The 15,176-nt window shown below is 41.3% G+C and overlaps 1 protein-coding gene across 2 annotated transcripts in view; it reads left to right on the forward strand.

The window, feature by feature from the left end:
• LOC119404565 (uncharacterized) overlaps positions 1 to 14,735 on the forward strand; it is a 39,584-nt gene extending 24,849 nt beyond the window's left edge. Inside the window, exons 7-9 of one of the 2 annotated variants that reach the window (XR_007417116.1) lie at positions 4,288 to 4,385; positions 9,263 to 9,347; positions 13,058 to 14,735. Coding sequence is in view for 1 of the 2 variants with exons in the window: in XM_037671114.2 (XP_037527042.1) it covers positions 4,288 to 4,372 (85 nt within the window). In the remaining variant the exon portion in view is untranslated. Of the gene's footprint in view, positions 1 to 4,287; positions 4,386 to 9,262 lie in introns of both variants that reach the window. The other variant, XM_037671114.2, reaches the window with a different exon arrangement.
• Positions 14,736 to 15,176: the final 441 nt, after the last annotated feature.

Below are 15,176 nucleotides of genomic sequence, written 5' to 3' on the forward strand. Positions count from 1 at the left end.
AATGTGTTTCTGTCCTGCCTTAGCTGTCACACATAACGGTAACCAGTTGCACTTAGATGTGACAGTCACCCATACCATATTTGGCTTTGCCGTGTAAATGCATCTACAAAGTGGCATCAGTTTAGGGGAAGGTGAGGGGGCTGACGATTTGGGAGGCTGGAGTGTGCTTGCCTTGCCCTCTCCACAGGGTGCAAGCCCCCACCACTGGACCAGAGTCTTTAGGCAGCTACTATTATCAACAGCTGCATTATGTTCTGGACAAGTATAATTCTGGAATATGCCATGTGTAAATAATGACCCTGCATGGCAATGAGCCATCCACAGATAAACTTCGAAATTTAAATTCCAAAATGCCAAAAGAACCTCTCTTTTGTGGGGGAGGTAAAGGAGATAGTCAACCCAGATAGCATCATGCTCTCATCCTCCGCAGAAAGGAAAAGCTATGCCCCTGCTTCTACATATCTAAATTTCAGACTTCCATCGTGCTACAACCAGCTACAGCAAAATCAGTGCTCATCCATGCGACACAATGCAGTCATTACCTGTGCCACCTACTTTTTTTTTCTTTAAGTAAATAAATAAAGCAAGCTTGTACATTTTCGCTATGAATCAGATAGACATTTCAATGAGGTGAAATAAAATAAATTTTGTCAATGCTCTTCCTCTGCAAAACACCATATCATGTTACACTTTACAAAAATTGCAAGATAAAAGCAACATATCTACGCCCTTGTCCTCACTCGTCTCTACTTCCAAGGAGAAAGAAACAGTATTTTAAAGATTGTTACCGTTGACGATAAGGCATGCTTAGCTAGACTTATTAGAATCATCTAGAATGTAGTGTATCTTCTCCTGCAGTGAAAATGTAGCTTTTTGCAGTGGTAAGAAAAACTGCTGCACTTCGAATGGTTGAATTTGAGTGTACAGACTGAGGAGCTTAATTTAATTGGCCCTCTAAAGATTGGCAGCAATGAATGGTCGTAGCTGACAAGCTACACATCATCCGCTCTGGTAGCCTGGCTACGGCATTATGGTGCAGAACACGAGGTTGCAGGTTCATTCCTGCCTGCAATGGCTGTATTTCAATGAGGATGAAATTGCAAAAATGCTCATGCACTGTACATTGGGTGTATGTTAAATAACCCCAGGGGTCAATATTTATCTAGAGCCTACCATTACATTATTTGTCCTAACACACCTTGCAATCTTGGTATGTTAAACCTTATGATTTAACAAGCTGCACCCGCTTCCTTGAAGGAGAGGCAAGGACAGCAACTGCTTGCTCACAGGGGGCCTTGATGCTGTGGCATTTGAAAATTTTGGTTTGTTTTTCACAAATAGGCACATTGCATTGCTACACATGAAAAAAGGACAGATAGCAATAACTTTGCTCACTCAGCTTCACAACTTTTGGCTTGAAATGTTGGGCTTTGTGTGTGAAAAAACTCTGATAAAATTATAATACATATGTTATCATTCACTTGGTAAATGTGTTCTTCATCTTAAAAAAAAATCCACTTATCCTACAATTTGAATTGCAGTTTTTGAAGCATAGAAAAACATATGAGCATGGGAAATGTGCGTAACCACATCATCTGTTTAGTGCAGCATCGCAAGTTAGGCATATCTGCCACCAGTGGCGGCACTGTTCGTGGCAGTGCCAGTGGCAGCGAACAACCACTGCCTATTGCCAGTAGCAAAGCAAATACTTGTTCCCTTAGCAGCTCAAAGCACGTGTTCTGATGATAAAAGTGTCAAACACTCAGCATGTGCAAGTTGAAACAACACATTCTAAATGTATCTGCACATTTTGGCCAACGAGAAGGCTTGGGTGGCTTGCAGCCTGCAAGCTAATGTGCCAATCCTGCGTGGTCATCCCATTGGCACGGCTACATATAACTGAAGGTGCAAATTGCATTTTTGATTAAGTATTGTTCACATGCCACGGTATCACCGTGTCATCAAAATGAATAGGAGAACTTTTGTTGGCTCATCAGACGCATCACATACATTTGCGATCCTTTGACATAAACCTGATTGTTGCATTTTTTTCCCCAATATCAGGGTGTATACGATGACAAATATAGGATGTAGCAGTGATAATTTTACATAGAGTGCAACTTTGTTATAATGAGACTTGAGTGTAGTACACAAATGGTGGCTGGTGACCTGATTTCAGTGGAAAGTGCAAAGATCTATATGTGCCTTACTATGGAACTCTAAAGACAGTAGTACAGGCAGACAAAACTAAAAATATATATATTGTGATTGCAAGGAAACAGATGGGTCAACAAGGTACTATGCATGAATGTCCCACTATGTGTACAAATGAACCAAGAATACAAGCTCCCTAGAAAAACCACTTCTTTCTGATAAATCTGAAAAATTATTGAACACGGGGTGTCGCTAGAGCCAACGTTTTGACAAGTGGTCTTATCTTCTTCAAGGCTGCAGCTTTGAAGACAAGACCGCTTGTCAAAACGTTTGCTGTAGCGACGCCTCGTGTTCAAGAATTTTTCATCTCTTTAAGCTTCTATCTTCCCCTGAACTTCTGCCCTACTTTTTTCTTTCTGATAAAGTGGTATTGATAAGTGGCCAGTAATAGTAATACGTACGAGATCTCTTTATTGAGAGGATTGCCTCATGGCTCAAGGTAGCCTATTGCCATGCTAATTTTGTCCATAGTAGGAAGTGCAAACCAGTCTCCCAGATGTAAAAAGGAGCATTCTCATCCAGTTGTAAAAAGGTGCCCCTCATCCATGTTTATAGGCCAGAAAGATGGCTAATCCTGATTCCTTCGTGTGCATATTGGAACACTCACAACAGTCATTGCTCTACCTTTTCTTTTCTTGCAATCGGGAAGTTCATTCTGACTTTTGCTTGCTTCTACTGTTGTCATCCAGGCTTAGTAACTAAACAATACAAAAGGTGAACAATGACAAAAGAGGGCACATCCTTCTCCACTTTGTATCGTTCACTTACTGAGATGAACTGCTGACTAGCCAGATCAGATATTTTGCCAAGTCTTTTAGCCTGTATATAAAGGCAGTATAGTGCTGCCTGCTGTCATAAAAGTGAGTTGCAAGGCAATCGCTGTCTTGTGTACTTTCTGTCATGTAGTTATATGGTCCTACATTTATGACGATCAATATCAACCAACTTGCTCAATTCTCAGTTTTACCTAGATGTCTGAATTCGTCTAATGAATTCAGACATTATGCATTTTCATTTTGTAATATATTGGCTCTTCCATTTTACTAGAGAATTCTGTGCTATAACATTGTAGAACCCCGCTGATACGTTTTTGAAGGAACCGTAGGAAATAAACGTAAGAGACGGGAAACGTAAGAGCCGAAAAACAGGAAAAACGGCAAAATATTTAGTGGTACAGAATTTTATTTCAATTCTTACGAGCAGCACGAAAATTGGCGCGCTCAGCCGCGATCTAGTCGATGGATAGAAACGCGGAGCTTAGGACGGCCTCATCCACAGAAATGTAATCAACGTATGTGATTTTTTTAACACCAACAGCTGTAGGCACGAAAGAACTAAGCACACGCGATCACGACCGGCATGGCGAGTCCGACCGCGAACCGCAAGCACGACCGTGCGAGCTCCAACCAGCTCGAACTCCTCCCGCTCTCCGACAAATAACGATGATGATGAGTCTACGCCAACGCGATGGCAGAAGTGAATGCCAATCTCGAAGGCCTTGATTTCGCAAGCAATTACGTCATATACGCCGTGTTTGTGCAATACAAGTCTCAAAGGCTATGCTTTTGTCAATAGTAAATGCCAATCTCGAAGGCCTTGCTTTCGCGAGCAGTTACGTCATAGACGACATCTTTGCAATTTGAATCTCGAAGGCCATGCTTTTGTTTGCATCAATTGAAAGATTCTGTTGCTTGCGCCTCTCATGCGGCTAATATTACGGTCAAACGAGGCCAAGCTGCGTGAAAATGCACCATGGCGGCTCTCTTTGGTAGTCACTCGGTCGGCTCCAAGCGCACTTCGCGACGTATCATACGGGAACGGTCCGACAGTTACGACGTAACAGCGGGGTTCCCAATACATTGTATCCTATGGGATCTATGCCGGGACCGGCGGAAAACGACGTAACAGCCGGGAAAACGCAGCAGTGAGGAACGTAACAGCGGGGTTCTACTGTATTTCTGTCTTCAAAAGTTGAGTAGAAGACTGTGACCAGTTATAACAAAATTGTGACTGGTATAGTCAAAGAACTTTTTTTACTACCATTTTTATTAATCATTTCCCCTTTCTGTCTAGGTCCCTGCTTGAAGGTGTCAACCATCTGCGACTTTATTCTGACGTGGTTGAGAGCTGGACCAAAGTGCACGAGGATTCCTCATGATAATTGGTTGAAAGTAAGAGCAAGCTTTATTTATCTTACACAAGTATGGTTTCATAACAAGTGGCTTTACTTTTGAGAGTTTCATCATGTGCAGGAGCACAATCTTTTCCATGTAATCTACAGCTGAGTGGTGCATAAGCTAAAACACTGAACTTTTTTTGTGGAAAGAATAAAAGACACAAGACTGTCACGAGTAAGAGGTATATGCCAGAAGAAAGAGGACGACGACGAAGCTGGCCAGATGTTTGAATCGGCACGAGCGCGTGCTTGGAAGAGTCTCCAGAGCGCGAGACACGTGAAACGAGCTGAAAAGGAGGAAAAAGAATAGTGAACTGGCATTGTCTGCCGAGTCCACGCAGACAATGCCAGCTCACTAGTCTTCTTCCTTTTCAGCTCGTTTCACGTGTCTCGCGCTCTGGAGACCCTTCCAAGCACGTGCTCGTGCCGATTCGAACATCTGGCCAGCTTCGTCGTCGTCCTCTTCTGGCATATATCTCTTACTCCTGACAAAGACATGACAAACTTATTAGCATTTGGTTTATCTGCCTCACTTAGGGAATATTCTCAGCATTGAAGGAAACAAACTTGTCCGTAACTTGTTATCTATCGTTAACACATTTAGTTGGGCTAGTTGGTACTGACCGTATGCATCCATTCTTTTCTAGTAAACACCCGCAACTACAGAATACACAGAACAAGTGTCTTCCCCTGTGCTTTCATTGGTTCATGATGCTCATGCTAAAATGTCTTTTTAAGTGTGAAAAGACACTATAAGCAAAATCCTAGGATCATTTCTGGTTCATGTGGTTGTCTGGCTCACCGTATGTGACAGCGCAATAAGATTTCAGGGGAGGGAGGCTAAAGACCCATGAGGACCCCCTCCCCCTGTCCACACCCCTGATGTAGACCTATTCACTCACAAGAATAATGAAGTTTGCTTTAAAGGGCCTCTCTCTGGGCCCCATTGCAAATTTAGGTTTCACACTGGAAGTTGTAAGGTGCCACATAGCCTTACCAAAAAAATTTTTCGAATAGATTCATTATTGGACAAATTAGAAGAAATTTAACAGTCCTGTTATGATGCCGCCATAAGGCAAGCTTTACTGCCAAAACAAACAATCTTGCCCTTTGCCTTCGCTAGCATCCACAAGCGGTGTACCTCCCCTGTATTCTCCCAAATACAAAAGGCAAAGGAACACGACATGTTCATGCGACGAGCCCTGCCTCTTCTTTTTAACCCATATATGCCCAAACTCAGAAAAACTGACAAAACAAATATTTTTTTTCACAAAAAGTGTACTTCTATCCTCAAAAGAAAGTGCAAGTTCTTTATTTACTACTAGGTAAACGCAAGACTGTTTTTCAAACCGTCCGATACATATAGTACACTGGGCATTAGGGGTGCTATGTGCGGGTGTGGTATGCCTCGAAACAGTTCTTGTGCACATCGACATTGCACTTGTTCCTCTCCATGACGTCTTTCACACAAAGCACGTGCTTGCCCGGAGAAAGCGGTCGGCACGTGGCACCATGAAAAGCAAGCAATGTCTAGGCTTGCACACTTTGAGAATGAGGCCTGCTTGATGTGCTGTAGGTGGCGCTAGTCATCAGCTAAAGAAATAGCGATATAGAGTGCATCAAAGAAGCGTCCTATACGTAGGACACTGGGCATATATGAGTTAAGGTACCTTTCTGTATTGTTTTGCTGTGCATTTTCCATGGTGTCATTGTGTGCTCTACATTGAATAAAGAAAGGAAGTCACGTGCTACGGTCACTGATGTTCCAAGAAGCAGCTGCTGCATAGAGCATGCGTGTGTGTAACTTTCTTTTTTCTAGAAGTGCAATTCCCTTGAAAGGAAGGGCATGCGGTCTTCTTTAAATGATGACCATTTTTGCGGCATGCAGGTATTTCATACTTTGCAGACACGATTGCTACTGAGTGAACTGCCTTCTGCTTTTGTCTATTTGCAATGCTCAAACCCAGTGAGGGCCCCCTTTAAAGCTGGATAGTGCCACATTTTTAATTGTGGTAGTACACCTGTAAACCAGCCTTTGATTTTTACCTATGACATGTTGAGAATACACACGTGTCCATTATTCATCGTTTGGCGGTACCTTCCATGTACTAGTAGCCTTTTCGTGTCCTTCTTTTCTACTATAGTATGACGTTTCATTTGATAGCCTTTGTTTGTATTGTATTTCTCATTCCTCTTTTATCTATGTTTTTTACACTAAGCTTTTTAAATTATGAGCCCTTACCATCTTCGAAGTCCTTATTTTCTGCTATAGTATGTGATTTCATTTGATAGCCTGTATTTGTGTTGTCCTTTTCATTCCTCTTGTACCTGTTTTCTACACTAAATGTTTTAATGATAAGCCCTTACCACCCTCTAAGTTTTTTTGTCACTCCCAGGTTGAAGAAGTTGGCATTTAGTATACAGTTATAGGTGGGATATAGCTCCATGACCTCACCCTCATAAAATCCGATACACATGGTGTCAGAAGCAGGATACAGTGTGGAAATGTATGGAATAATGTGGCTGCTCAAGTTTCGGAGTTAGTCTGAGCTCTCCCCAAAAATGCACAAAATACCAGGCATTCAGTGGACATGTAAGATGTCACATTATCCTTTGTTGAATGGGTAGGTGTTTGTCTGTATTTAGCCGCACTTACTAGACTTCACAAAATTTTTCCTGGCAAACACAGCGACAAATGCCCACGGTGCGACTTCACCCCAACGCTCGAACACATAACATACCAGTGCACACAGTGTCCAGCAGACGCCAGCTCACCACTCCTTAAGGATACACTCAATAAGTGAAACCTCGTTAATACGTACCTGCCGGGAACGCGGCATAACTACGCACTAAACGGTAGTACGCATTAAACACCAAGTACAAGTTTGCATCTCCTAGCGTACGCCATCGCCGCCAGCAAATAAGTAGAGTGCCACAGCAAATATTGCCTAAAGTACCCACCGCAAAGCCTTTTCTTTCTTTTTGCCAAAGTGGAGAAAAGATCCTGGCACAGTTGCACGACTGCCCGATAGCGCGTAGTGGCGACGCCGAAGAGCATTTCGAAACTATTGCAGGGTCCGGGATACGCGGACAACGCAGTGACCGACATAGCGACAGAACGGACAGTGTCTGCTTTCCGTGGTATATGTGCCTGCGTCTAACCGCGATCTGCTACTAAACGAAAACTGACACAGTTCCAGTGAAACGCGGTACGGCCGCGTGGAGCCGATCGTCTCTCGGCTAGTTGCGTGCAGCGTGTCGCCTACTCGGCTCACGCCGTCACTACCGGGCCGCTTGCTGTGACGCACGCGCGCATTTATCGTGGGAATGTTGTTCGTACCCACTTCGCTCCAGATCGTGCACAGATGCGGCGAGTAGATTGTTCGATTAACGCAGCGATGACGAGCTTCATGCAAGCGATGCGCACTTCGCGATGCTCTAGCGGTCCTGGCAGCGGACGGAGGCGCGTTGGGTGGTCGCCTAATAAAAGCGTGCAGTATGGTTACAACCGCGCTACGCTTGCTGTATCGTACACGCGCGTTTAGTGTGATAACGTCAATGCAGCGAGGTTTCTCGGCGCCCGCGACCCGCAACGCTATAACTACGCAACAGCCATCTGCTTTCGCTTCTACAAAGCGGTGCGCGCCTGATGACGGCTTAGTACCGTTTGCTGTCGGGCTAGTTGGTACATGGCTGAAGTTCTTCGTCCCTGCCCGAGCATTTGTGCCATTAATTCAACTTCAGCCTTGAAGACGGCCGCGCACAACGAAGCCGATCGGCGGCCCAGCGTGTTCAGGTTGTCACCTTATAAAAGCGTGCAGTAGGCTTAAAAAGTAGCGCTGCGCCGCACGCGTGCCCGAGCAGATAGCTGAAGATACTTAATGTGATAAGGTTGTCGGCGATAAGTCATGCCGACGCGTTCGTCGGTGGCCGCCACCTCGCCTTCGTTCTTTCCCGATGCTTACTCGCAAAGGCGTCGCCGCAATCACGCGGAAGTCGGAATCGGGGATCGACTGATCTGCGCACTTCTCAAAAAGGCGGAAGACCTTTGGCGGCACATTCTGGCGTCGGGAAGATGAGCGGCGCAGTAAAATTTTATGGCACAAAAAGTTATTGCGGTACGCAGGGTACGCACTAACCGGTAGGCATAGGGCGAACCACTACGGCTTAAGCAGTCAGCGAATGCATTGGGCTCTATGGGACTCGGTCGGGGATTCGTCGCAACTACGTTTTAACCGTTAGTACGTTTAAAGCGGGTACGTATTAACGAGGTTTGACTGTAATTGGTCGTGGGAGGCACAGCCTTGATCAGTTCTGGTGAGTTACAATAGCCAGTGGGGCCCTGGAAGAGGGGCTCCGCCCCACTAACCAAGCAGTTTTTTTTTTTTTTCGATAAAGTTGCTTCTCTCTCTCGTTGAATGGATTAATTGAACATTTTAACATCATCAGGACTTACTTAAATGAATGGATATTCTTGTTTTCTTGTTGTACCACTGTTTTGTGCATACTCTTGGTCAGCACAATATGCATGCTACTTTTTGGATGCAAACTGTGGCTGCTTGCTGATTTGGTTTTGGTATTCATTCAAATAGCTCAGTGACTCTGACCTCAAAAATTGGTCATACGCTTAACCCTAAGTAGCCTACATGATTGGTTGCAGCTACTGCTTGAATTTGCCTGAACTTATCTGATGTATCAGCGTCTGATGAACATATCTGATGTGCCACAAAACAAAGAGTGCTTATCTGTATTTAACTTGTCAGTGCAGTAAACCACAGCAGCTTTATGATGATTGTCTTAATGTTTGAGTTTATTTGTATTGTGAAATGCTGTACTGGTAAAAAGCTTAACAGCTTTACTGGTTTATTGCAGGTGGTGTGCCAATGAAACCATCCACCTACAGGCCATACTGGTTGCTTACTCCGTGTACAGTGCAGTTGCTTTCTAGGAAGAAGATGTAAACAATAATAACAGTCCATGTGATAATATAATAGTACACTGTGCCACTTTTCTGCTCGACAGAATGCAAAACTGTAAAACTGACTTCTAGCGTCTTTGTACTACGATGTCTGATGCGTTTTTGCATAAACAGAACATTCCAATCTTGCAGCATTGCTAAAGTGGGTTTAACCAACTAGGTGTTATGTTGCTTTGTGATGATAATGGCACTATATATACTGCTGCATACATGGTGTTTCAGCTAACATGTACTGTGCCATTAAAAGCAAAATGCTACAAATTGTGAGAAATGCTACTACTAATAGGATTCTGCAACACTAATCTTATGTAAATAGGTTCTGTTCTTCTTAAATAACAAATTACCTGAAGTTAATTAGCCAGATTAGTAAATGCATGTCTAATGGTATACACTCAAACCTCGATATAACGAACACGGATATAACGAATTATCGGATATAACGAAGTAAATAAAAAATAGTCTTGTCATAGATACAGTGTCATGAATGTACGTTTATAACAAATTTTCGGATTTAACGAAGTTATTTTCGTGTCAGATGTGACTGTTATAATGAGATTATAGTGTAAGTGCAAATACTAAATTCTGCTTTGTATTTGAAGACAGGTCTTTCTTTTCTGTGTTTTAAATATTGCAAAGAAGAAAAATGAAAACTGAGTGCATGTCTGCCTGCTTGCATGTGTGAAAGCAGTGCTCTTGAAGGTTGTTTTGAGAAGCTAACTCTACTAAACTACGAAATGGCTGAATTCATGGCCAAGTAAAAGTGACACGGCATCAGTGTATTCACTTGCCCCTGCCAAAACAGTCATAATGCCTATCACTCTCACAGGCTGGTATGCACTGCTCTATTTCATTTTAGCAGCAGCTAATTGTTACACCAAAGCTTATAACTTTTGCACAGTTTTAAAGTAGCAATTTCGTGCAGCCTGGCGAGTTGAAAACATCTTTTGAGATTGCAACTGTGAGGCAGGCAAGCGTTTGCTCATTTTTTATTTTCAAAAATTTTGTGCCACAACTTTCCAGTGCAGGAAAAATAACTATGAAAAATCTAGTGGGTTTGAAACAGTTTAACGTGTATAACGTTTTGAAATGCAAAGTGCAACTCTTTTAGTGAATTCCATTAAATGACTCATTAATAATTTGGTTAGTTATTTTTACAAATGGGTTAAGTAAGTGTTATGGAAAAGATACCTATGTTCTCAGAAGACAACTGCTGACAGAACACAGTTGGTCTAACCATCATATCTCATATTCCATTTTCTTAAATAGCTTGGTCCTTAATTAGTAACTAGGATGCCTTGAATATCAGTCCTTATTATTTATAAATATTATGCCTGCCTGTGCACACAGTTTTAAAATCCTTTTATTTTTTCTGCTCACAATTAGTTGCCAGGTCACTGAAGCCTTGGGAGCCCTGTTACCAGAACTATTAAAATTTGTGATGTTTGGAATTGAAACCATATTTGTTCATTAAGTTATAAGGATATGTCTCGTTCTAAAACAGTCTCTCTTCACACTGAAGGAGCAGCAAATTAGCCTGCAGCTCCTTATAGCTGGCGCCAATGTGAGTGACAGTTGCGACATTGTATGAGTAACATATTTGCACTCTCGTACAGTGCACTTGGAATATTGCTCAACCAACTAGCCAACTTCACACCCTTGTACAATATGTATTTTTATTTATTTGATCATATCATCTTACCTGCAATGGTGTATTAAGTCAATGGCATTCCACTGCTAAGCTTGATGCCATGGCTTGGCCACATTTCAATGGGGCAAAATGCAAAAATGCCTTTGTGCTTGGATTTAGGAGCAAAGTAAGGCTAAAATATTCCACAATCCCTTATGTCTATCATGTGCCTCATATTCATACTGTAGTTTCAGCTTGTAAAAACTCAGAATTTATATTTAGATATTGTGTTCACCTATGTAGAACACCTTCTGAAGTAAGGCTTCCTAGAACTTTACATTGAAGCACAGTGAAGTTGAACTGAGTAAAGCTTGAGAACGGGCTAGTTGGTATTTGATCACTAGTGGACATGCTTGTTTTTCCTTCATGCTTCAAGTTTACTAGAGAAATTTGACTAGTCAGTCTCCATTTTACATGGTCAACAGTGCAGACAGGGGTCACATCTCCCATTCATCTCTGTTGCTGCTTGTACTGATTTGCTAGCGATATAGTTCAAGGCAGAAATAAAAGTCACAATCAATGTTGATGTATATGTTTATTATGTGACTACTGCAATTTCTGTGCCAACAATATTGGTACACTGCATAAGTTATAGTGATGTGAGTCACATTCTTACATGATTATCATGATCATCAAATGAATAGTTTATGTCTACAAAGTGCAATTCTCAGGACACTGCATCTGCATTAAAGAAATTAACTCAACAGTTAAATTAGTTACTTATGTAAATATTTCTTTTCAGTTTCAATTCTATTGTTTTAATTTTTTAATGCGCCTTCTCGCTTTTAGAGTGTTTATGACAAAATGTGCTTTTTGTAGTATGTAGAAAGTATGAGCTACAATTGCTTGTCGCCAGTGCTCACTTGTCATAGTTTTGTCATCAGCTGCCACATCGTCATATATATGAGCAAACTAGCACAGGCAGACAGCTGGCAACTGGGGCTATTTCTTGAGAGTAAGTATGTGTTCTAAACCAGTGTTTGAGGGTAGGATATCCCAGTGTACAGAATAACATTGCAAAATACTAACATGCCAGTCAAAGCGGTGGGTCTAAGGTAGCGTCATCTCCTGTGGCATTAGACCTGTCTTTCGATTCTGACCTGCTCAACGCTCCTTATTATTCAACTTGTGAAAAGCCTGCGTCCACTGTATTGGCTAGTGTATCCAGATGTATTATCCTTGGCACTTTTCTCCCAGCATCTCCTTTATCCCTTATTTAATGTGAAGGTTCAAATAAGATGGACTGTATATTTTTTCTCTGCTTCCTTGATGCTAAAAGCTTGCATTTGCAATCTGGAAGTTGGATATGTTGAGCCATCCGTACTTTAGGGATGGCTCAGTAGTGATGCCAGAGTAAGTGACGCCAAAGGATTATCACTTCAGACCGCCCTCTTCATTAGACTCATGATGTGATGTTGGAAATTACACTGGTTTTGAATGGTCACATTATCTTGTTTTTGCCTGAATTTTTTCTCCAAAGAAAAATGTTATGTATGCACGTAAAAGTACATATGGGAGGTTGGACCATTCAAGCATAATTTAGCACTATTTGTTATTCCAGAGTAAGATTTTGTGTGGTTTTTACAAAAACTTATGTGGACTGTTGCTTTGTTTAAGGTATTGCAACATTTATAATGAAATAATGTCATTGCAGTGCTTTTGTTTAGGTAGTCATGTTACATTAATTACATAAGCGTATGTATCTGTGCACTAGTCTCATGTTTGTTTCAGTGAGTTACTGTTAATTGACTTGTGTCGCTCATCATCTCATCAATATTCATATGTTTGCATGTTTTAGACATATTTACATTCCATTTACTCTCCGTGCTCTACTCACCATGTTTGCTGGGTATAGTCCATTGCCAAGCCATTCATGGCTTTTTCATGTTTGTATAATTTCATGTTGATATAGAGATTTGATTTGCATTGAAATGGGTATCTCCTGTAAAAGAATGCATTGTTACCTTCACATTTCCTTACTGCATGTCCTTTGGCTTGCAAGGCAAAGCATCTCGCATCTTATGGCAACCTCCTGAAAGCATTGATACAGTTGAACATTGATTTGTCAAACACAGAGGCAAGTATAACATTTTCTTTTTTTGGCCATGCCATATTTCAACAAGTATCATACTGCTATGAGTAAACTGCAAATGCATGAGTTGAGACAATATTGGCTACAGTGAAGTGAATATATGTTTGTTTGCTGTTCAGAATGTATATTTCAGTAGAAATAATTTCATACTTAGCAAGAGGGAACTTAAAAATGGCATGTTCTGGCATGTTCTGGTTTATGCTCAATTTGGCCAGCAGGTTGGCTCGGCTGGTTCACAGCCAGCAAACCAACATGACAATCCCATGTGATCCTACTGACCACATAGTTGCATGTTAATAAAGGCTTAATGCACATGCCTATAATTTATCATGTTTGTTGTGCCACATGTGAGCGTGGCAAGCCATTGTAATTGACAGGAGACCTTTTGCTGGCCCATTGGAGCATTCAGCTCCTTTGGAATGTCTGTCTGCACAAAGCGGTTTCATAGTAAGTGAGAACATGCCCACGTTACTGTTTGGCAACAACTGTAGATGCCAGGATTTAGCTTCTTCTCGCTTAAGCATCTCTTACCAATTTAGAAGCACAGAACTGGCATGTCACACAATCATGCCAACATGCTGAAAGAGGCCCAAAGACAAATAATAATTGTATGTTGAAGCATTTGTGACTTAATGATGCGATTACTAGCTCAAAGGCTAGCTGTCAAAAATGCGAGATGCAGTAATTTTGTGTCAGTGTTCCCTTAAGGTAACATACAGAATGGTACACCAGCTTTAGTTCTTTAGGAACAAAATTGCTTAAACACCTTTATAGTTCATGTTCATGTGTAGGACTTTTTATGAAAGCTATTGCCAGTTATATGTGTGACGTGTAGTACAGCGCTTTAAACCCTTCTGTGCCATGAACGAGCTGGGCTGGTCCACACATTTGTGTTAAAAACAGCCAAGAACAAGTCCAATGCGTCGATGGTACATGGTCGATGGTACATGGTCGATGGTACCTTTTCTTGCACTGCCATGGATGAGCTGGCTTCGTGTCGGTGCTTTGCCGTGCTCTGGTAGAAGGCATCACACACCCCATTGGGCAGTGAAAGCAGGATCAAGTTTGCTTGCATGGAGAAATTAAAACACGTAGGCAAGAGTGATCCACAATAAATAAATTTGCCCATTTTTAGTCTGAATTTGGGGTTACAGTGTGGCATGGAAGCGGGATAGATAACTATGTAGAAGATAAAAAAAGTTTTAACAGGATGTGTGCAATAGCAAAACTTGAATAATCTACCTGAAGAAGACTAGATATGAAATAAATGCTCAAGTGACTGAAATTATATTACATATAGTGATCATTTTATAGTGCATATATGCTGTTCACTTTTAGCAACTTCAATTATTAAGTGCTGTATTGCTTTTTTAAAAAGAGCACAAAGGTACACTCTTCATGATTGCCTTGAATTCTTGTGTCCAAAAGACTACAAAGTGTATGCAAATGATAACACAGTCACTGCTGGTTTTAATGATAGTCTTGTGATGTGAAGAAATCTGATTTGCATTTATAATTCCTGACAGTAAAAAAATTATGCACTTTTGTCTAAATCCTGATTGAAATAAAGGTAGTATTTTTTGCTATGGACGTTAGGCAGTGTCTTCTTTCATAACTCAGAAACATAATTCTTGTCTTAGAGTTTAGAAATTAAATGTATTGAAACAATATTAAATTTATGAAATCCAAAAGGCATATTTAACACATTCTGTAGATGTCCCCAGCTATGAAATCCACATAATCTTGATGGTTCAGAAATAGCTCGTACATGCAGACTCAGCTACCAAACTTGGCTACCATTGCTGTGAACTGATACCTACGAAGGTTTGAAGAACACTGTTTTTATAGACATTAGACATATGCAGAATGCAGGTGTTTTTGTATATGGTGCTTGTGTAAATTGAGCAGTGCTTACCATGCCTGGAATTTTAATTTAGCCTATGACATGACTTCAACTATAGATAGTTCACAAGATTAAAAAAAAGGGAGAATACTTTGTTGCTAGTGAAGATTATTTATGTTACAACTA

The sequence above is a fragment of the Rhipicephalus sanguineus genome, chromosome 1 (genome assembly GCF_013339695.2).
Source record: "Rhipicephalus sanguineus isolate Rsan-2018 chromosome 1, BIME_Rsan_1.4, whole genome shotgun sequence".
Taxonomy (NCBI): Eukaryota; Metazoa; Arthropoda; class Arachnida; order Ixodida; family Ixodidae; genus Rhipicephalus; species Rhipicephalus sanguineus.